This window comes from Blastomyces dermatitidis, assembly GCF_000003525.1.
Source record: "Blastomyces dermatitidis ER-3 genomic scaffold supercont1.9, whole genome shotgun sequence".
NCBI lineage: Eukaryota > Fungi > Ascomycota > Eurotiomycetes > Onygenales > Ajellomycetaceae > Blastomyces > Blastomyces dermatitidis.
Genome location: NW_025544782.1, coordinates 2,656,103 through 2,678,580, shown reverse-complemented (window position 1 = coordinate 2,678,580; position 22,478 = coordinate 2,656,103). Strand labels below are relative to the sequence as shown.

General features: G+C 47.1%; 6 protein-coding genes across 6 annotated transcripts; 4 read left to right on the top strand and 2 right to left on the bottom strand.

Moving 5' to 3' along the window:
* Positions 1–2,621: 2,621 nt before the first annotated feature.
* BDCG_07766 (mannose-1-phosphate guanylyltransferase) lies at positions 2,622–5,855 on the bottom strand. Its single transcript, XM_045423552.1, has 5 exons — positions 5,380–5,855; positions 5,260–5,316; positions 3,939–5,111; positions 3,429–3,851; positions 2,622–3,342 (listed from the first exon to the last, which is right to left on the bottom strand). The coding sequence occupies exons 1-4, from the start codon at positions 5,434–5,436 to the stop codon at positions 3,825–3,827; spliced, it is 1,314 nt and encodes a 437-aa protein (XP_045278928.1). The 5' UTR covers positions 5,437–5,855; the 3' UTR covers positions 2,622–3,342; positions 3,429–3,824.
* Positions 5,856–5,940: 85 nt separating this feature from the next.
* BDCG_07765 (dynamin GTPase) lies at positions 5,941–9,482 on the top strand (the record flags this gene model as incomplete). Its single annotated transcript, XM_045423551.1, has 5 exons — positions 5,941–6,716; positions 6,780–8,351; positions 8,427–8,962; positions 9,026–9,167; positions 9,295–9,482. The coding sequence occupies exons 1-5, from the start codon at positions 6,665–6,667 to the stop codon at positions 9,480–9,482; spliced, it is 2,490 nt and encodes an 829-aa protein (XP_045278927.1). The 5' UTR covers positions 5,941–6,664.
* Positions 9,483–10,073: 591 nt separating this feature from the next.
* BDCG_07764 (lysyl-tRNA synthetase) lies at positions 10,074–12,064 on the top strand (the record flags this gene model as incomplete). The annotated part of the gene is made up of 3 exons (XM_045423550.1): positions 10,074–10,298; positions 10,388–11,981; positions 12,054–12,064. 3 exons carry the CDS (start codon positions 10,074–10,076, stop codon positions 12,062–12,064), a joined length of 1,830 nt encoding a protein of 609 aa, XP_045278926.1.
* A 1,799-nt stretch (positions 12,065–13,863) lies between these two features.
* BDCG_07763 (uncharacterized protein) lies at positions 13,864–15,351 on the top strand (the record flags this gene model as incomplete). The annotated part of the gene is made up of 1 exon (XM_045423549.1): positions 13,864–15,351. One exon carries the CDS (start codon positions 13,864–13,866, stop codon positions 15,349–15,351), a length of 1,488 nt encoding a protein of 495 aa, XP_045278925.1.
* A 597-nt stretch (positions 15,352–15,948) lies between these two features.
* Positions 15,949–18,574, bottom strand: BDCG_07762 (cytochrome c oxidase assembly protein subunit 15). Its single transcript, XM_045423548.1, has 2 exons — positions 17,995–18,574; positions 15,949–17,901 (listed from the first exon to the last, which is right to left on the bottom strand). Exons 1-2 carry the CDS (start codon positions 18,384–18,386, stop codon positions 16,800–16,802), a joined length of 1,494 nt encoding a protein of 497 aa, XP_045278924.1. The 5' UTR covers positions 18,387–18,574; the 3' UTR covers positions 15,949–16,799.
* Positions 18,575–18,582: 8 nt separating this feature from the next.
* On the top strand, positions 18,583–22,343 carry BDCG_07761 (uncharacterized protein). Its single transcript, XM_045423547.1, has 3 exons — positions 18,583–19,816; positions 19,884–21,866; positions 21,991–22,343. The coding sequence occupies exons 1-3, from the start codon at positions 19,186–19,188 to the stop codon at positions 21,999–22,001; spliced, it is 2,625 nt and encodes an 874-aa protein (XP_045278923.1). The 5' UTR covers positions 18,583–19,185; the 3' UTR covers positions 22,002–22,343.
* Positions 22,344–22,478: the final 135 nt, after the last annotated feature.

The following is a 22,478-nucleotide window of genomic DNA, read 5'->3' as shown; positions in this document are numbered from 1 at the left end:
CTGTTCTCTCAGGCCCACTTCAGAGGTTATCATTCTCTCTAAAGGGCCGCTGCTCAGCTAGCTCCTGTAACTAGCTTACTCATAAGTGAGATCCTCACTAAGAATAACATCAGAGCTACTCAATTCTAGTTAAGTCTCTAATCTTCCAGCTGTCAATCTCAGCATTCCAGCCTATCAATTGGCTGTCACAGTCTTGCTTACACTAACCACCTATTAAGAGCGCCTAGGCCTCGTCTCACCTAGGTCCTTGCTAGGCCCAGGGTGTCCTAATTGAATAGTTTTTAAATCTCCTTCCCCGGAAGTGGGTGCCTAGAGTGGGGGGGATGAGACCTGGCCAGTTAAGCTTGATGATGATTTGCTATCCTGCGGGCACCCTAGACCCCAATCACTCTAGTACTGATCTAACTTGAAGCGCCCGGGGGGCTGTTAACCCTAAGATCAGTGAGAATTAGCGCCCGGGAACCCCCAGGATGAACATCTTAAGCTTGACAATGATTCGCTATAGTGCACCCGGGGGCCCCTGGTACTGTTTTATAACTTAACAGTGGAAGCTGTGGTTAAGATGGCCCTCGCAGGGTTCGAACCTGCCCCCTCTTGGCATTCATTCCCCGGGGGGAAGGCCGCTAATTGGGGCTCCATGGTAGCGTAGTTAACCACTACGCCACCGGGCCATATAATAATACAGTGAATTAATGAATTTTACATGTATTTCTTGATTTTTACAGTTATTATCATACAGATATCTTTTCTAATGAGGAAATCAGAGTCTGATTGATGTAATTAATTATTATTGTATTTTTGAAAGATTTGAGAATGAGAGAGGCCCCGGGTGATGACTTATTATAGGTTACAGTATAGCAAGAGAGGTGTTGATGATTACTATACCTACTCTAGTCACGTGCCACTTCAACCTATTTAGTGTAACTCGCGTAGTTAGAACACAACATAACAACATTATATAGGCTACTGAGGCAAAAGAGCTCAATCATCATCAGCACACTGCTGGTAGAAGGGCCGATCAACCGCGGGACCCTCAACACCCCCCCTTGAACCAGCTATCACAGAGTACAGTACTTCCTCTCAGTGGCTCCCTTCAGTGGCTCCTCACAATGGCTTCTCTTAGTGGACTAGATCACTCAGTTCTAGGGCTTAAAGGGACTTCTAGAGCACACTCCTGAGATGTCTCTTGACACTGTTAAAATGTCCAGGATATTTTGTTAGGAATTTTTAAGTCCATTCTGGGATTGAACTCATGCATGTTGACCACAGCGGGGCTCACACTTAACAGTCTCATAACCTGTAGGCTACTGGGGCAAAAGAGCTCAATCACCACCAGCGCACTGCTGGTAGAAGGGCCGATCAACCGCGGGACCCCCAACACATTATCCTTCAAGAAAACTAGATCTGTGAGATCTTAGGGTCAGGGTCCCCTGCAGATTCAGATTATTAATATCTTATTAATATCTTATTAATCACCATCACGAAGCGTTTGCTGGCCTAAGGGCAGAGGCTGGAAAATGAGTCCCCACCGAACCGAACTGAACGCAACATCGAGCCGGCTGAATGGCAACCATGGGCTAGCTATCTTTCAACGAAGAAGGGTTCTTTTTGCCTCTGGTTATGGGTAGGTAACCTGGTACGATTTGACAAGCTCTTAGCCAAGGGGCTCAGGGGCAAATATATAAAGAGAGCAAGCTCATAGTCTGTGAAAGGCTAAACTATATATAAACTATAACTATAAGAACATACTAACTACATTAGGAGTAGTGCAATTGGTGCGTGCCTATATAATGAGTATTGTGTGGAATTAAGCTTTTACACTCAAAAACATCCGAAAAAAGCCTTTTGAAACCAAATGCTGCCAACGTTCAAATGTCCCCAGTTTCTGTATTTTTGTTTGCAGTCAGAACAACCGCAAAACTCGATCGCTTCTCTATTTCATTTTCCTTTTTACGTCTACTAGATGACCAGTTCCTACATTTCTACGTATATCTATTGCATAGGAGAAGGGCACACTTCATATCGCTTGGCATACGAGCATGCTACAAATATATTGAGTTACTGCGGTATCCATGTTTTTGCGCTTTCATCGTGGTGGCTATTTCGCTCCATTTCATGTATCATCATAGACTGGACCATTTCAACTTCGCATTTACCTTCTTCGTGTTATGCTTCTCTGTCACCATGCCATACCCCTTCTATCCGGATGAATTGGCAAATAATCTAATTCTTCTCGACAGGCAACAGCCATTGGCCTCCTTACTCTCTCTCATCTATATCATACTCATTTGGTGTCGCGCACATTTTTGTTGCTGTTCCCCCAACGCAACGGTCCCGTTGGCTTTCAGCATCATCATCTTTCTGGTTCTCTGGACTGTATCGCTGGGCGTGCTGAGCTGGAGGCTCTCCCGCACCATACTATACTGCTCAGCTGCAGCGCGAAACATTGGGGAAAACCAAGCGGAATTTCCTTCTGCCATCTATCTAAAATGCTCTTCTCCTTCACAGCCATCGACGTGGTTACCCCATGCTGCCTCCGTATTCCTCGACCACGCACGCATCATTCCCGGTACACGAATTGTCATATGATGGGAATGACGAGGGTGCGGGGTGAGGAGGGGCGTTATTAAACCCGTGTAATATATACATGTATATATAGCGGTCGTTGTGCATGGGGACATGCTGATACTCTAGTATTTTGTTGTTCTTTTGGATGGATATACCTCCATTCTTAAGTGACATGGATTTCCTTCATGCATGTGCTTGCTTGTCTATGTATAAATGCTAAGTGCCGAATGAACATTGATAAAATAGAAGAGATAAAGGGGTATATATAAAAGGGAAAATAAAATTACTCGTAACAAAACAACCTCCCGCTAACAGCTAACAAAATCCTGTAAAGGGAAAAAAAAAAAGAACCTGAATCCCTGGCTGCCACCAGTCAATCAATCTGCCGTGGATCACACTGTAATAGCCCTGGTCCCCTTGACAACTTGACAACCAACCACCCAGCCAAAAGCGCATGCAGCCACCTCCCAACCACCACACTCTCCAACATAACCAGTTTCCCTCCTTCCCCGCGGCGATAGGTAGGATGCCGAGGAGGAGGAGAGCGGAGGTACGCGTGCTTGGGATCGGGGAGTCGCACGGTGGAAGGAGAGGGGATGGGGAGGCGGTTAAGAGTAGAGAGCATCTTGACTCTCTGTTACCTTATGAAAGATGATATAGTAACTAGTTCTGCGCCTTCGGGTACGTTATGATTTGAAGTTGAGAAAGGATTTGTTGAACGGATAGTCATCAAAAACAATACAATGTAGCTTTTTCTTCGGCTTCCACTTCACACTGTTTACTGTTTATCAATGACCATTTATATATACCCAAGCCTGTGAGACTGGCTGGGTGTTGTTGGGAGGTTTTATATACTTTACCTCAAATCGTTGGTCTGGAAGCCATATGATCCTCCTCCCGCATCATACTTTCTTGGAGGAGTCCGTTGGAGCATGAAGAATCGGCTAATTGACAGCGAATACGAATGGAAGCTCCGGGATGCCGATGCGCTAGGGAAGCCAATGCATAAATATCAGAATAATTCTGCGCGACCAGGGACGTATGTTTACAGCGGACTTCAGATGATGAGTTTAAAATAAATAAATAAATTATAGCACTGATTAAGCAGAACAAAACAAAAAGAGGCATTTTCTCGCACATTTTCACGTTTGGACTGGAAAATATTTATCTAAAATGGGAGGGAGTATATGGAGGGCCATAACAAAAAGGGGGGCATAGATACAGCATAAGACACTGAATGGATGGGTTAGATCGCTTTACATGATGACTTCATTGGCGACGTCCTAAACATCGAGAAATAATTCGTTAGTTTCCTGTCTACTTTCAAAACAAATAGGGCAGTTTATGAGGCCTGGAATATCATATCATACCCTCTTTAACTCCTTGTACGGCAGGCAGACGCAATTCTGCACCCGCACCTCATCACCAACACCACACTCCTTGCCCAAAATCGTAATACTCTGCACCTTCACACCGTTCTTAACGATCGTTGTCGAATGGCTCCCGACAGGCGTTGGCGTGCCTTCTACTCGGGCCCATGCCCCCACCCGACTGCTCCATCCGATTATCGAGTACAGGACACACGCATCATGTTTAATCTCTACATCTTCGAGGACGATAGATTCTTTGATGCGAACACCAGCGCCAATGACAGCGCGGGCCCCAATGGAGACATTAGGTCCCAGTTTGGCGGTTGGATCGACGGTGGCGGTTGGGTGGATGTAGACGGGTGGTACAATGTTCGCCGAGGGCGTGGCGATTTCTTCGGATTGTGACTGGAACGCCTTTTGGAGGTATAGAGCGTTGGCAGGCACAGCGGAACCGGCGGTTTTGATCTGGCGCCAGAAGTCTTTGGTCTCGTGTACGAAGAAGCGGTTGCTATCTGCGAGGTCAGAGAGAATATCTTGTTCGAGTCGGAGGACTTCCGGTTTCTCGCCCTCTTCATCTTGGTTGACGACGTGGTAGGTTTCGAGGTTGTCGGAAGATGGGTAAGAGAGGAGGCGGGGCCGCGCGGTGCGTCGCTTGATTGCGCTGCGGATGGAGGGGAATATGCACTCTGTGGCGAAGAGGTAGACACCGCAGTTGATTAGGTTGGAGATATGGGATTCAGGCTTTTCGACGTAGTGTAGTACGCGTTTGGAATGGCTATCGGACACGATGCAGCCAAAGTTGGTGGCGGCATCATTGCTCACTCGAGTTCCTAATATAACCGCCTCTGCATCCTTCTCTTCGAACAGCTTGAGCATCTCCCCAAGCGGGAACGAGCAGCAGACATCTGCATTGAGGACAAAAAAGCGCTCTGGGCGGCCCTTCAAAATGGCATCTCGGAAGTGGTAGAGGCCTCCCGCGGTGCCCAAGGCCTGATATTCTCGAAGATATTGGATGCGGAATTGGGGGAATTCCTTGGTGGAATCCTTGATGAAATCCCGGAAAACAGTTTCGTCGTAGTAGCCTACAAGGATGACTTCTCGAATGCCAGGGACTTTGGCAACAGCTCTTAAGCAGTGCCAGATGATGGGGTGGCCAGCGACTTCAAATAACGGCTAGAAAGCATATCAAAATGGGGCCCCGTCAGTAAAATCTTCCTCGAATAAGTCTCACGTACGTATGTATATGAACTGGTGGTAGTGCGGATTTTGCTTCACCAGGGAGGGGTGGTGGTGGTGGTGAGGGGTATGGAGATGGTCTGACCTTTGGAACATCAAGGGACAAAGGCCTAAATCTGGTGCCTCTCGAAGGCCCGCCCACCTAAGAGACCATTTGTCAGCTTAAATTCCCATATTGCATATATCGGACCATTGCATTGCGTACAAGGATGACGGCCTTTGTGGAAGCCATATCGGATTCCCTGATGGGGATTTGGAGCATGGATGGTAAGTTCTCGAGGCCGTAAATGGGTTCTCGAGGCCGGGGGGGGGGGGCTTTGTATGAAGATGTGCAAGGCTTTGGTTAGTCGGGGTTAAATAAGGCGCGATGGCGACAAGAGAAGCAGTTTTGAAGATAAAGTCCAGAGGAAGCTACACACACATACGGTGGAGGACACTTTGGAGGCGGGGGTTCGGAGTACACAACAAGAAGAATTCAGGCACAAGTTGTATAAACCAGAGGAAATCGCTAATAATGGTATTAAATATTGTATTTGAAGAGCTGGCACTGCTAGCTGTAATTCTCGTTTTCTTTGTACTGGTAAATAAATAGTTAGTTACACGAATCGATATTGGGCGGTGAGGTTTGAGAGTTGCCCATCTTTGGGGTTTGTTGTTGTCTCCCCCGCTAGTTAAATAGTTAACTAAGTCAACTAGTTATTTAAGTTAACTATTTAACTCACTCGACTCCATAAATAACCAGAAAGAAATCCCGTGATCCAGCAGTCGCAGTTTGGCAACCTTTGGATCCTCAACCTCAACTTCCCCCTTTCTGATGTGTATACAATTGGGAGCTACATATCACAGATATTTCCAGCTCTTTTGATGCTTCGTTGTAGAGGAAGGAACCCACTCTATATACATGATCTGTAATTATGTCAAATATATTCTGGGATCTACTCTTCCCCAGGTACGGCTTGTTTGTGCCTGTAAAGGAGTCAGTCCCCTGCATAACAATGAGCTGTGAAGACATCCGCAAAGTGAGCCGCTCAGGAACACAACACTTTGGGCTACCACTGTATTGTATTTCTCTACAGCTTTATTCAACAATAACACTGACCAATGGCGGTTGGCATCACTCTCTGTTACTGTCCTGTGAAGTGTTGCTATAAAGGAAAACCTTCTCCCTAACTTCCCCTCTCTTCTACTCATATCCTTTTCATCTCAAAGGAACCTTCTCTATCTCCTATTGACTATCTTATAGATTGGAGATAAGACAAGTAGAATCGCAGTATCAGAACCGTTCGTTCTTTTCCCTACTTTTACTTTGTCTCTTCTAGTTTGTCTTTCTACTTCGTTTCCTCGAAAATTCCTCCAAAACAAGCCAACCCAAGAGCTTCCCCGAACTAGCTTCGTGGCCTCGAGGTTCCCATTTCAAATCATTTTGTCTTGCGTGCTGGATATCTGCCGTTTCCTTCTCTTTTATTTACAACTCTGTGCACTACGCCAGCATGGTTCAGCACCGTATTTCTCTTGGGAGCCACACTGTTTCGGATTCTCCTGGTACCCTCTTCCATATCTTCCTGTGTTGTATATATGATATTCTAACGACCTACATACGTATAGAGACAGTTGCTGAGAGTACTCCGCTGATCGTGGAGGAAAATGACTCCATTGATATGATTTCAAGGACGATGAAAGCTTTAGTCAAGAAAATCCAGGACTTGCGCCACTTGGGAATCGAAAATCATAAGCTACCCCTTCCAAAAATCTGTGTTGTGGGAGATCAGAGCACGGGTAAAAGTTCACTCATTGAAGGAATGAGTGAGATCAAGGTTCCCAGGAGTGCTGGCTGTTGTACTCGCTGTCCCCTAGAGATCAACCTCTCAGACTGTGAACCAGATGCACCATGGACTTGCAAAATCTTCCTAATGAAGAAGTACATCTATAGCACTCAGTTGGCTAACCGTGGTGGGAGAGGTAAAGGTTTAGGGCCCTGGGTTGACCAGGACCCCGAGATGATTCCCTTCGTGACAATAACGGACAAAGCTGGTGTGCAAGATGCCCTGAAATGGGCGCAATGCGCTACCCTCAATCCGTCAGCGTCTCATGAGGACTACATCCCAGGCAATAATTTGGGAACAGATGAAACCACTCAAGTCAAATTCTCCCCGAATGTTGTGCGTCTGGATATTTCTGCACCCCGCTTCCCTAACCTCTCTTTCTATGACTTACCAGGAGTCATCAATGTTGCAGAAATCGATACAGAGAAATACTTGGTGACCCTTGTTGAAAATCTTGTGAAGCAATATATCTCGACAAGTAGCTGCATTGTGCTCCTGACCCTCCCTATGACCGATGATGCCACCAATTCCAGCGCTGCAAGGATCATCAGAGAGGTTGGAGCAACATCTAGGACATTGGGTGTTCTTACAAAGCCAGATCGCATAGGCTATGGGGAAGGGTATGACCAATGGAAGGAGATCCTCCGTGGTGAAAAGTTCACCGTCGGTCATAGCTACTATGTTGTTCGCAACAACCCAAACCCGCAAGTCGAACACAGCCAAGCTCGTGAGGAGGAAGAAGAGTTTTTCAGCTCTGGACCGTGGAGAAATGAGCTGGTTGAGTATAGCGATAGATTCGGCACGCGGAACTTGCAAATGGCACTCTCAAAGCTTCTGAAACAGCAGATTGAGCTCAGTTTACCTGGGATTATGCAACAACTCCAAGCTCGAGCGCAAGAAGTCAAAAAGGAGCTGACGACTCTTCCTGATCCCCCTTCTGCCAATATTCAATTTATTTTGTCTGATAAATTGAACGAATTGAATAATGCCATGCATGCACATATGAATGGCACGTCGCTAGGCTCGGATTACTCCCTCCAGAAACAGTGGATGAAGATTGCTGCCGACTTCCAACATAGCTTGTTGGTCACTAGGCCGACAATGAGAACGTTTGCTGTGGTAGAAAACTTCACTACTAAGCAGCCAACCTCGAATCCAGTAGGCAGGGCGGCATGTGACGACGACGAGGGAGATTGTGAGATTACTGAAAGTCGTCCGTCTCCTAACAAACGTAAGGTAGGCACGGTGGAGCCTGATGGGGGTGTCAAGAGACAGATGAAATCGCCAATAACGCATAACACCCCAAGGGCCAGTCAAAATCTGTATTCCACTGAACACTTCGGTAGATTTAAAGGTTAGCATTTATCTATGAAACCAACTTTAATAATTTTCATCTGTTAATCATACCATTGCTGATCTGAAATCATAGGCCCTGTGAAAGTATTCACCCTGGAAGAGATTCGGGAAATTAGCAGCGAGACCTATGCCTCTGGCGTTCCTGGGCTTGCCAATCCCTATGCTGTTGAAGAGATGAACAAGCTCAGCGTGATGCATTGGGAGCAGCCCATGAAAGAGTTCCTCACAGCGACCTATGAGTTGATGGAAGCCTTTCTCATGGGTAAACTGGACGTTGTGTTTTCCTCTTACCAGCGCACGGCACTCTATGGAAAGTTGAGGAAGATAATTCCAAATTTCCTGGAGTCTTTGAAAAACCCTCACCTCCGCGCCGCCAATGAATTTTATCAAGTTGAGCAGATGAAGCCTTTCACGATGGCCACTGCCGCCTTCCAAAGCGCCCAGAGGGAAGCGCTTGATATCCTCAAAACGAAACGGCAGGCGTCTCGTGTGATGCGTTTCTTGGAGAGTGGAGATACTTTGGATGGTGGAAGACGAGTCGGCCCGAGCGGAATCTCCGATGCCCAAATGGGGGAGGACGAGTATGCTAAGGAGATTGAAATCATGGCGGTATAACTATCATCACTTATATGTGTAATCGTTCTGAACTAACGCCTTTTTACCTCTATGTAGGTATCCAGAGCCTACTACGAAATTGCTAGCTCCCGCTTTGTGGACACGCTCTGCCAGAGCGTCCACACGAAATTGTTCTTCAAATGCGATCGGGAACTTCATTCAGTGATCATAAAGGAACTTGGAATATTGGATAATAACGGTACGGTAAACTGACGTATATATCTAGATATCCAACCTATTACAGCTCCACTAGGAATGATAGGGCGATACGATACATCCTCTATGTCAACTAAGTTGCTAACCACTATACAACATCTCTTACCTAGCTTCCGAACGCTGCATGGAGCTAATGGTCGAAGACCCCGAACGCCAAAAGCGCCGTCGCGATTTGAAGAAGGAGGAGGAAAAGCTTAGAAAGGCAATGGGTTCATTGAGTACTATTGAGGAGGATGCTGGCAGCGCTGATGTAGCGGGTCCAGCCGATTTTGATCTGTTGCATGCTGGGCAAGCATGAATGGCCACTGCTAGTGAGAATTACTGATGTCGGAGATTTGATGTTTTTAGGCACATGTTTGTAGCTGGAATGAAGTGGGGGTTTCTTGCTTTGGGTTTCGATTAGTTCATGTTGGGTTGAGTCATGTTGGGAAAAAAAAAAAAAAGCACTGAATGATATTTGATACTTGAGGAAGTCACTTTGCGACTGAGAGTTTCGTAGTAGATTTGTAATTTGTAATGACTGAACGAATACTACCAGAGGGAGGGGTGTCTACTGTGCTCATACATTCCAATAATAATAGCAAAAAAGAAAAAAAAAATTAGAAGTCAATGACCGGAAATTTTCTTGACTCACCCCATGCAAATCATCCCCTCCAACAATCCGGAAACCCCACCAACACACTGTCACAAAAAAGTATTTCTCCAAACACCGCAATCAATTGAGTTCATAAACTTTGACCACATTCTAGGGTGTGTCGCAAATACCTACGTCCGGCTAAATATCGTGGACATATCTTACAAAACAATAAACCATTTGTGATTCCCCGCTTCTTGCCCCTCCTTCGCCCCCCACGCATACACGATCCGATCACAACAACAATAAACAGCAATGGCTGGACCAGACCAAGGGCCGGACGCTGATGCCGCCGCCGACAACCTCGCCAACCTGCACCTTGACGAAGTCACCGGCGAGCGTGTGTCTAAGTCGGAATTGAAGAAGAGACAGAAGCATCGGGCTAAGGAGGCGGAAAAGGAGAAGAAGGCCGCTGCCGCACCGCCCAAGCCAGAGAAGAAGGCTAATGCTGAGGAGGAGGAGAGCAATCTGACGCCCAACGTGAGTTTTCTATAGGAATCATGAATTTGTGTCAAGGAGTAGAATTAATTCATTAAGTACTAACCATTTCTTTTATATGTATTATATAGCAATACTTCGAGATCCGAAGTGGACGAGTGAATAAACTCCGACAGACGAAGAGCCCCAACCCATACCCACACAAGTTCCAGGTCACGGATGATGTACGAGAGGTCATTAAGCAGTACGAGTCACTGCAGAAGGGTGAGCAAGTCAAGGACAAAGAACTGCGCATCGCAGGACGGATCTATACCAAGCGGGCGGCAGGTGCCAAATTGATTTTCTACGACGTTCGTGCTGAAGGGGTCAAGATCCAAGTCGCATGCCAAGCGCAGAACGTGACGGGTGACGTATCCTTCGAGCACCAACATGAGCATCTGAGAAGAGGAGACATTATTGGCGTTGTTGGATTTCCAGGCCGCACTGCTCCGAAGAACCGCGCGGATGGGGAATTGTCGATATTCGCCACGGAGGTCGTGCTGCTCGCACCCTGTCTGCATCAGATCCCCTCGGAGCATTACGGACTTCGAGATCAGGAACAGCGCTATAGACAACGGTATCTGGACTTGATTATGAACGACAAGTCGCGGAATGTCTTCATCACCCGATCTAAGATGATCACGTACATCCGCCGCTTTTTCGATGAGCGCGACTTCATCGAAGTGGAGACTCCCATGATGAACACTATTGCTGGCGGTGCCACCGCTAAGCCGTTTGTCACGCACCACAACGACCTCAACATGGACATGTTCATGCGTATCGCGCCGGAACTTTATCTCAAGATGTTGATTGTTGGTGGATTGGAGCGCGTTTATGAGCTGGGTCGCCAATTTCGGAACGAAGGCATTGATCTCACTCATAACCCAGAATTTACCACTTGTGAGTTTTACTGGGCATACGCGGATGTCTACGATATCATGAACGTGACCGAGGAGCTAGTTTCTGGGCTCGTGAAGCACATCACCGGTGGCTACGAGACTACCTTCCATACCCAGACGGGTGAGGAGTACAAGATCAACTGGAAAGCTCCCTGGAAGAGAATTGAAATGATCCCCGCCCTTGAAGAAGCCACGGGTGAGAAGTTCCCACCCGGAGATCAGCTGCATACCATGGAGACAAACGCGTTCCTCAAGAAGGTCCTGAAGAAGGTCAATGTCGAATGCACGCCGCCTGAAACAAACGCGCGCATGCTCGACAAGCTTGTCGGCGAGTTCATCGAAGAGACCTGCATCAACCCGACCTTCATCACGGGCCATCCGCAGATGATGTCCCCACTCGCGAAGTACCATCGCGACCACGTCGGGCTGTGCGAGCGCTTTGAAGCCTTCGTGTGCAAGAAGGAAATCGTCAATGCGTACACGGAGTTGAACGACCCCTTTGACCAGCGTCTGCGGTTTGAAGAACAAGCCTCCCAGAAGGCCCAGGGCGACGACGAGGCGCAGATGATCGATGAGAACTTCTGCACGAGTTTGGAATACGGCCTCCCGCCCACTGGCGGCTGGGGAATGGGTATTGATCGACTTGTCATGTTCCTGACTGATAATTATAGTATCAAGGAGGTGCTGGCGTTCCCGTTCATGAAGGAGGAGAAGCATACAGGTGCAAAGGGGGAGAAGTTGGCGGCTGAGGTTGCTGGTATTGAACCATTGCCAGTGGAGGGAATTCGTAAGTCCAAGCAGAGTCCCCTTTTCCCTGCACTTTAAATATTTCATGAATACTGACTTTGGTTTACATCAGCACACAAATAAATGTTTAGTAAAGCATTGTGTCAATTTCATGAGTGATGACTATCTGGATATGGGAGTGGTTACGAAACAATGTTAAAAACTAGAAGTCAGTCATTCAATAGTTTCCCTTGTCATGGGCCTGGGATATCATTTATTTCTATTGCTGAAATTCTAAGGAATGCTAAGGAGTATCTTACTCAATATTTACGTGCTATGTTTCCCCCCTTTGAGTCCAGTTCCTATATTACGTGACAGGCATACATATATCAAAAATGAGGCGATGAGTATTTATTTATTTATTTTTTGTTTTCTATTTTCCTTTCCTTCAATGAAAGAATCTGCCATCCCCAACCCGCTTTCTTCCACATGGAACTCGCCGTTGTTCTATTGCATCCATGACCAAAAACAAAAGGAATCAACCCCAAGGCAAACAGAAATCAAAGGGAATAAATAAGGGAGCTCTTTTCTCTTATACTTCTTCTATTCTGTCGCCTTTTTTATTTTATTTTATTTTATTTTTATTTTATTTATTTTTATTTTTAATTTTCCCCTTCTTTTTTCCCTTTGCCTCTCGGTTTCCGTTTGTCCCTCAACATGGCCACAAGATCAATGAAAACAGCCCAATCCCCACCAGTCAGTGAGTGAACAATCTATAACTCTCTCTAATATGGCCGCCCCTAGTCCCACCCCTCATATAGTCACCGTATATTTCGTCATCTTTACATTTCCTATGTCTTTCTTGACACGGGGAATATATATATGACTACTGAGACTGCCATTTTCACTCCCTCCCAAGGACAAAATTTATTTCACCAGATGGCCACAGCAAATTAACAGCCTGGAAACTTCCCCACTGCGGTCAAGATGGCATAGAACAATATGCGTGAATATGACCTTTGCGCTCTATTTAAGCTGCTCTTCTCTTGCCAGTGGGGCTGCTTCCTCTCTCATACGTGCATTAATATCGCGATTCTTTATGTATTCTATCACCCCTTACCTATCCTTACCTCTGTTGACCCTGTTTCATCCACATAGGCCCATCCAACCGCTCCTCTAAGATACCTCCTCAGTTGGCGACGTCAAGAATCATTTCTGCGTTTTCGCCTTGATTAACTGGGAGCGTGAGATAATATTTTTTAGGCCCTTTCTCCATTTGTCTCTGTCGTTGTCTTTATCGTCTACACTTGAATCCTATACTAAGGAAGGCTCTTCTCGTGGAGAGAGTGTGTGTCTGTTTTCGCTGCTACATTTACCCCAGGCATCTTTGGACATTCAGCAGCATTAAAAAGATTGCGGGATAGTATTTGAACTACTAAACATTTCGATATCCTTGAGTTATTCTTTTACCAACTCACAATCTACCCACTTGTCTTACCGTATACCCTCATTCTTGATTCCCTCCTTCAATCAAAGAGATCCTTCGTGTCTCTCCTTTCTCTCGCTCCATTCTACATCCTCAAAGAACATACCACATCATTGTTCATGACAGGACAGCAGTGAAGTATCGTCAAGTAGCTGTTCTGCTTTTCCCAAACTGTTTTTAATATTTGGATATTTTGTCAACTCAGGGGCCTTTTGACCTCTGCCAGTTTGAAACCTATTCATCTACAAACTGTCTCATCACAACACACCACGCCCTCATTTCCTATCATCTTGCATATGACTCTGTCTCATTTAACATCCAGCAAACTTTAACGACTCCCTCTATTGCCTTCCACTATTGTCTCCCATCATCACTCTCCACTGCCAGAACAGGAATCCAGTCGAAATATTCACATTAAGTTCTCACCTATAGTCCACCCACTCGGATATATCACACCATGGAAGCAAAGAACTACTCATCCATCTTGAGAAAATTTTCATCGAAGCCCCCTCCATCCCGCTCCCGTCGCGAATTATCCTTTCAGCAAGTTGATTCGAGCTCACGAACCCATGCATCCAGCCGCCGTGCATCCAGGCGCACATCCCTCAAACTATCCCCACCACCGTCCAGCCCCGAGGACTCTAGCTTAAGTCGCCTAGGGAAGACGCCTGACAGAGATGTCTCCCCTCTGTCCCTCCCTTCACAGTTAGAAGTAGTTAAAAAGCCAGCCTCAACGCCAACAGTGTTAAACAATACTGCTCCGCCCCCGCTTCTTAATCCACATACAGCTGCTCCGCATACCAACTTCAAGCAGATTCTCATCCACACAGCGAAGTGTGACAAATGCAATAACCATAACAAGGCGATATTGCGACGATGTACGACCTGCGGGTTCCAGATATGCACGCCATGTTGGGTTAATAGGGGCGGTGGGCAGCACACGGCCACGAGGGTGTTTAGGGGGCCGGTGTTTAATCCCAATGCTGCAAATGATGAGGAAGTGGATCAAGGGGATGAAGGAGGTGATAACGAAGAGGATGAAGTCGGGGATGGTAGTATATCGGCGTCTGACGATAGCGACGATGTGGGGGATGCCATAGTCGTCTCCGATAATGAGAAGGAAGGTGGGGTCCTTTCGATACATTCGGTTGACGAGCCTGAGCCCCCTCCACGCCCTCCAAACCTTCGACATAACGATTTGGATATTCCGTACCACGATCCACAGACAGGGGAAGTCTCGCGACCCATGTACGCCTACAGTAGCGACCCACAAGCTACTAACTCTGAAGACACCAATGGTGCGAATGAACTGCCGGTAAATAAACGCACTCGCGCACGCTCTATCACCCGTCGATACACCCGTGGCACCCCTTCCAACCAGGCACGGAAGGACACCAGCGATGACGAGAGCCTTGTCGAAATCACCTGCGAGCCCGCGAGAGGCAAGATCAAAGACAGGGGCGGTCTCTATTACAGCGATTTGACACCTGAATCCCGCGAACGGATCGACATCCTCATCAGCACCGCCATAAACCTATTCCAAGGTGCCAGCTTCAACTCCTCCCAGAGCCAAGCCACCCACCCTCCCACCTCCAACAATTACCCCCTCCGAACCAACTCTCCCCCAATCAACTCACGCTCCCCCCTTTTCGTCCCCATGGAACCCAACGATCACCCCGCAACGGCGTACAACGCGCGTCTCTCACATGCCGGCACCCCCCGTGGAAGTCCTAGGACTAGTCATAGGCGCCCGTTCCACATGCCGCATGGGAAGGGGATGGGGGACAAAAGGCAGACGACCCGCCAGTCGCGGCCGCCTGCCCCCAACCCCCCTGCCCGGAAACGAAAAAGGGATTCAGGCGATGTTGAGAGGCGAGAGCGTATTTGGAGGGGCCCGTTTCTTGATGAGAGCTCTGATGAGGAGAAGGGGACGCGAGGACTCTAGGATGGAGAGGAACAGGGGTAAGATAGGGCATGTTGAGATGGTGAGGGTGCGTGCGGAGGTGGTTGAGCAACAACAATATAGTGAATAATGGTGGTTTGGAGTTAGGAATTTGCTTTTGTTATAAATACCAGGAGGGCTTGTGTGTGCAGTTTATGTCTTGGGATTTTTGGGATTTGGTTTAATGATGTGATGTCTGATGATTGGATGGATGATATTGTTGTTTGCACTGTTCAAATTTGTTCTGAGAATCTATTTTCATATCATGTCTCATCTTTTTGAAAAGAAGATGCAGAGGGATTGAAACATGAGATTTGATGAAATCTTCACTCCTTTTTCTTTCTTGTTTGCTGATGCATCTTTATATTTCCTGTAACTCTTGTTTGATCAGTTATATCATGCTGACCATATTCTGCAAGCTTCCTGCTACATGACAGCTGAATTTATAATCCTTGTTTGGCTCTGATTTTGGACCCTTTTATTTATCATTTACTGGAAATGAGCTAGCAAATACCCAACTCTGTTTCATGTTTCTCTTCTGCATTCAGGCGTTCTCTTTTTTGGTCGGCGCTGAGTCTCTCCTTTCGCCTCAGCAACAACAGCAATCCATTTTGTATCCTGTCTGTTTTTCTACTGCAGTATCTGACTTTGTCTTAATTGAAAAACTCCTTAACATCTCAAGATGTGTTATACCATTCCCTCTGTTCTCTGCTCTTATCTTCTTACGTTGCCATTCTTCGGCTTGTACTGTATCTTTATAACAGAGCCATGATATTACTTCCTTGTCCATCCACATAAGTATGCAGAACAGTGGGGAAAATAAGGAAATGTCATTTCTTTGATCTCTAGTTCGGTGGTTCGCGTCTTTCTTACCGTGTACGGAGTACCGCTTTCATTTTATTTGCTGTCTGCTTAACTCCCTATTCTTTGATGCTGCTGTGTAACTCGCCGTTTCAATATTGCTGTGTAGGAATATATAATACCTGCCACCATATGGAAGCAACATGGAGACAAAAAATTAAGGTATGATATATATTTGTTTGTGATTTTTCCTTTTTTTTTTTCCCCCGAGTTTTTCTATGGTAATTTTTGAGTCTTGCAGGGAGTCAAGCTTGGATGTTTGATGCCAGGATGTGAATATCTTGAAGGGTGTGAGGAGCCGGCGTAGATTAGGTAGACATGTTTTACAACTGATATTGTGATATTAAGATAATCATGCTAGAAGTGACTATGAACATGTAGATCGTTGGCTATCGGTGGATGAAGTATATACAATAGATGTGAGCGGGAGAAGAGAGGGGTGCAAAAGCAGAGATATGTGCGTGTTAAAAAGGAAATAGAGGGATAGATAAAATACATAGTATAAGAACACAAGAGAATATGAATGGAACCTTGCTCATCTGCAAAGCTCCACTAAATTTACGACACGCACGCGAGATACCATCCGGCCCCTATTGACCAGCAACAGGCTTTGGCACAGGTCCCTTATTCATCTTCGCTGCCATCTGTAGCAGCCGCGCCGTGCGCGACGGATGCCAGACTCTGCTCCCAAGCACAAGAACCCATGTTAAGAGCAACAAGCTACCAGTCTGATGTGCCGAGGCGAGATGCATGGGAACCAGATATACGAGCGTGGAGATACCAAGGGAGACCTGTAGGAACGTGAAGCCGACAACGCCGTGCATCCCTTTCTTTGCGACCTTGGGTAGTAATTGCTTAATAGCAGGGGAGAAGTGCGTATAGGCCCACAAGCTCATGACAGAGGAGAACGTCGTTAAGGCTAGGATGCGATGGTTGAGCTGGACCAGGGAGGGGTTTTCGAGCATGTTGCGCCACCATAGATCCGTCCTATCGGCCAGGCGCGAATATTGAGCGGAGAAGAGTTCTGAAGTGGGAGGGGCTAAGCCTTCGCCCATCCAGGGGAATTCGTTGTAGATAAGGCCTGCATCCAGACCCGCGACGAGCCCACCGGACATGACAGTGGTGAAGACGAGGAGGGCGAGGCCGGCAACGGATTTGCGGAAGACGCTGAGTTTGGGGTGGCGGAGGGCATTGAGGATTTCCATGCCGTTGGCGGGATCTTTGAGGAGGAGGTGGGAGCGGAGGATCGCGAGGCCGTTCCAGAGCATAGCCGTGTAGCAGACGAAGGCTGTGCCCAGGTGCGCGGTTAACCTGTACTGGCTCACTCTGGGATGGCTGCCGGGCGCGAAGAGGTCTTCCACTAGTCCTGACTTAACCATCCACCAGCCGATGAAGCCTTGGAATCCGATCAGGCCAGATATACCCAATAACCGTAGAGCCATTGGTTTGGTAACCCTCTTGGTTGCGAAGAAGTAGGCTGCTGGGAGGACGAAGGATAGGCCCACAAAGCGGCCCCATTGCCTATGTATCCACTCCATGTAGTAGATCGATTTGAATTCGGAGAGCGTCATATTCGGGTTCAGGACCTGGTATTCCGGTGAAGATCTGTATTTAGAGAATTCTGATTCCCAGTCATCTGCGTTGAATGGGGGTAAAGATCCTGTCACGGGTCTCCATTCTGTGATACTCAGTCTGGGAGGCATATATATGTTAGTTATGTCCTGGGTCTTCATTAAAGATTATCAACCCAGTGAGAGGTAGATGGGAGTGAAGTGAAAAACAAACCCGGATTCAGTCAGCCTCGTCAACCCCCCGAATACGATTAGCCCAAAAACAGATGCAGCACTCCCCAGCAACCAATATGCGACAATTTTACTGCTCACATCGGGATATTTGGATTTGCCGGCTGGGGTGGCATTAGTAGCAGCCTTCGCGGTGGAAGCGGAAGCGGAAGCAAAGGGCGCAGATCTCAGTATCGAGGAGCTTTGTATCCGTGCAGCAGCGGACGTAAAGGGCGTGAACCTAGGACCTGGAGCTGTGCGGAAAGGGAGCATGCCCACCCATCTTCGCGACGAACTGTTGAATTGAGGTTCCTTCCGCAGGCATTGCCGGCAGGTGAAGAACTGCTTTGGAAAGCGGGGAGCCAGGCTCCTAAACATAGGAACGGCAGAGGCCATTGTGGCAGTTGGCAGCCCGCAATGCAATTCCCGGTAGCATGCAATGCGTCGATATTTATCTATCTATCCAAATGCGAAATTTCTACTATTAAGAGGTTGAGGTCAAACTTTCCGCTGCCTGATTGGGCAGACCAGCGGGACGAATATGCACGTGATCGCCAAGCCCCTACTCCGCGGCAATATTTATCCGAACCACCATTGGAACTAGTTTAGTCAGCATGGTTTCGTCGAGTCACCGCCTTTGCTCTTTGGGCTTGACTGCGTTGGTTTGACGACGACGACGACGTTACTTGACTCGACTACGTTGACGCTTCTGTATGGCCGCTTTGGCTGCGATGTGTCCACCTGGCGGCGTGGATGGGCTCCAAATGCACCCGTTGACAAGTAGGAATAGCTGGTTGCACGGGATGTATACCCGCTGAGGGGGACCCAAGGCTGCCCTGCCCCGTGATATCATGCTATTCTTTTTCTGAAGGTTGCTTCACTGTTGTTGCTGTTGGTAGGTGTGCCTTACCACATCATATCAACCCAATATGAGGAACAACTCCACTTCTCATATACTTCGTGATTGGAGAACCAGAGGACCCTTTCTCCGATGTTCATGCAGCCGCCGGCTGAGTTTAAAATATGTGAGGTTATCGGAACGAGCGCTTGAGAGATGGAGCTCGGTATAAGATATCCCTCTCATCTGCTCTGTTGTGATTGCACCAAGTACCAGTATAAGCATTGAATTCTTGTATATTTGATTTCATGCTATTTCTTTATTTTTTAGGTCAAAGAGTGACTTTCTGTTAAGACAATGCACAGAGATCGACAGAGATACAGTGCTGAGTGGCAGAAAATGATGCCCAATTCAGTCACTACCAGCAATTATCATCATCACAATACTTCACAGTTTGACAATGATGGCCATCAATCTTATCAATCTCTCCAGAACCACCTAGAGAAAAAAGTGTTGTTGTCGCCTTTTTCATCGAAACAGGAAGACAGCCCTTTGCAAAATGTGAAAGCTCCAATGAACAACTGCTGTTCATCCTCATCCATTTCCTGCAAAAGCCCCTTAATCCACCCGAGTCATTACTGTCCTGTACAGGTTATCAGTGCTCTGATATCCTCATTGTCGAAAGACATAGGCAGAACGCGAAGCTGTAAGCGCGCCCCACCTACGGCTGCCTCTGCCACCCTCCCATTGCCATCGAGTGTTGTTCGGCCTCAGAAGTCCAGACGGGCGCGCAACAAGTCCGCCTCCAGCAGTTTAGAGTCGCCTTCATCGGAGTGGCTAAACTTGATAAGTTCATGGCCAAGGAAAGCACAGGTTTCCCGAGAAACCGCAAATCCACGCTCCTATGCCGCGTTAACCGCGGAAGCTAGCCTCAACGCTGATTTTTTGGATTGCGACTACACCATGGCAGATCCCGCCTCTGTAATAGGTAAAATGCCCTTCCCCCCCTGTCCCCCTCCTCTTATAGAATGACTGATTGTGATTTCTTTGTTTAGCTGGAGCGTATCTTCCCATTGGCTCAATATCTACAGTGACGGTTATGCCTGGCGGTGCTGTAGAATGTAAAGCCGATGTCACCGTTAACGCTTTTGAGTCAACTTACAGTTTGCATCGCTGTATCCTCGAGAGAGTCCCTTACTTTGCTGCCATGCTTTCCGGCCAATGGAATGAAACTGGCAACCACGTACTTTCAATCTTTCCCGATGAAATGGACCCAAACATCACGAGAGTGGGATTTGAAGTTGCTCTTGAGTATATGTACGGTCGGAAAGTTATGGACTTGATCGAATTGGATCCTATCGGGGTATTCGCCGCCTGCCAATGGTTAGATCTCTCTGAGCCGTTGAAATGGGCAGTTCAAAATATCATGCACCACTTGGATATCTCGAACATCCATTTGATTTTGTCTATATTCACTGAATATCACTATGGGAAGGAAGGAAGAGTGGTACTAGATGCTGCGAAGTCTTTACTGCGCCTACGTGGCTGTGAAATGCCACTCGCTGTTTGGGATCACATCCCCGCGGAGATCGTCAGAGACATAGTTGGTGGCGATGCGTTTTACATGCCCTCCGAGCTCAAGCGGTGGGAGTACGCAGTGTCCCTTCTAGACCGAGTTCTGGAGTCTAAAGCCTCGAAAATGCGAATCCCCTTCTTGAACGACAACGCCTCAGCTCCTGCCCATGTTAAACGTCAATTGGAAGGCATCCTTCCCGATGACCCTCCGGAAGCCGACACGGACACGGAGCTGGATTTTGAAACGGATCGCCAATTCTCGGAAGATATGCACAATCAGTGGCTCAATCTCTACACGCACCCGGACATCCTTCCTATCCGACAAATGATTATGGAAGACATTGCATACATGCACATCCCGCTTGAGCATTTTCGAAGAGTTCAGTCTCATCGTGACATCTTCGGGGTGCGTCCTGTTCAGCCGGCTGTGATCCATTCTGCGTTTGTACAGGCATTAAAGCTTGCGCACCTGGTCGATACTGCTGATGAGTTCAGCCTGAAATTGGATATCGGACATGCTACGTTCATGAGCGAGTTTCCCGCACGCCAGCGCTCGCAAATACACCGTTTCCACATAGATTCCGGCTTTTACCCATGCTCCATGCCTGGTGGGGATGTGATCCGCCGCGAATATCCTGTTACGAAGGAAGATACAACAACGTCGAACCTTACAGTTACGCGTAAGGCAAGAGGGTTTATTCATCAGGACTGCAACAAGCACGCAGGGCAACAAGGATTCCGTACCAGTCATCTCGTTATGGGCTGGGAACGTCGCGATTTCATAAAACCACTGCCAATCAATTCCACTGTCACGCATCCTGACCACAGCCCCTTTCCGCCATTTAGATTCTCAACAACCTTTCCCCACCCGGCCACACTGGAAAATAGGCAACGATTATTCTCGTCTCCTTTCTGGTACGCAGGTGCAACATGGGTCCTCTATCTCTGCCACAACACCATCCCCAAAGCGAGCAGCGTAGGACTCTACCTCCGACGCATCTACGACACTCGCCCCGCGGAACCTTCTCTGGAAAGCTGGAGCTCCCGCATCAACCCACCAGGCATGGCCCACTACGAACCGCTCGTCGCTTGCCACTCCAGACCCAGCAACCCCCACCTAGACGAGCCGTCCAACTATTACAACGAAGCTTACCCAAGACTCGATCTCGTCGGAGATAGGTTCGGGTCCCGAAACGGCGTGGGACACTCTCTTGGGCGCGAGAGGGATACCCCTGCCCTGCTCCCCTACGTCGACATTCGCTCTTCTGTCACCGCGCACTTCAAGCTATACTCCAATTTCGTGTGTGCGGGACAGCCAGCGTGCTTTCAGAGCAAGCCGGAGCAGTTTCAGATCGATAGGTGCTGGGGGTGGGATGTGCGCGTGCCTGATGGGCAGGAGCCGTTGTTGGACCTATGTGGTAATCCATTGAATGAGAGGCAGTTGAAGATTTGTTTGGTTATTGGTAGGTGATGTTCTTAGCTTTTCTTGATTTCCCCATGCTTTCTTTCATCTTGGTTCATTGTTTGAGTTATTGGTATCTGTGTGTACTCATTTGGCTGACTCTCTTACCCTTTTGTTTTTTTTAGGCATCCTGTGAGGTGTGGTAGTTAATGGCTAAGAAAAATAATCATATAGTAAATATGACTGCCTCTTCAGTTGTGTCTAATGATCATCTTCACTATTTCTTGTCTCTTTTCAACATCTCTTATTTTCTGTTTCAAGTTCTTCTAATCTTCAACTTCACTTGTTTCTTGTTTCTATGTCAAACTTCTTTATATGTGCCTCTCTTTTCTTCTCTTTCCTTCTCTTTCTTTTCTTTTTCTTTCTTTTCTTTCTTTCTTTCTTTCTTTCTTTTTTTTTTTTTTTTTTTTTCACATATCTCACTCTTCTATTTTTCAATTTAGCTTTCACTTCAGATGAGCTCTCAATGAATCATGAAATTTCATCTGTTATTTTAACTACTTTGTGTCAATCATCACATTAATTTTTTAGTTTGTTTATCTTTCTTATGCTTTTCTTATTCAATTGAAATTTCTTATTTAATATCTAAGCTCTCAGCATATTTTTTTGTGTC

Excerpts from the sequence above, each read along its gene's own strand:
- BDCG_07762 (XM_045423548.1), bottom strand. The coding sequence starts at position 18,386 with ATGGCCTCTGCCGTTCCTATGTTTAGGAGCCTGGCTCCCCGCTTTCCA. Across the intron at positions 17,902-17,994 it reads ACGAGGCTGACTGAATCCGG|ACTGAGTATCACAGAATGGA; the intron begins GTTTGTTTTTCA and ends TATGCCTCCCAG.
- BDCG_07766 (XM_045423552.1), bottom strand. The coding sequence starts at position 5,436 with ATGCTCCAAATCCCCATCAGGGAATCCGATATGGCTTCCACAAAGGCC. Across the intron at positions 5,112-5,259 it reads TGTCCCTTGATGTTCCAAAG|CCGTTATTTGAAGTCGCTGG; the intron begins GTCAGACCATCT and ends TATGCTTTCTAG. Across the intron at positions 3,852-3,938 it reads CGTACAAGGAGTTAAAGAGG|GACGTCGCCAATGAAGTCAT; the intron begins GTATGATATGAT and ends CTCGATGTTTAG.
- BDCG_07761 (XM_045423547.1), top strand. The coding sequence starts at position 19,186 with ATGCACAGAGATCGACAGAGATACAGTGCTGAGTGGCAGAAAATGATG. Across the intron at positions 19,817-19,883 it reads AGATCCCGCCTCTGTAATAG|CTGGAGCGTATCTTCCCATT; the intron begins GTAAAATGCCCT and ends TTCTTTGTTTAG.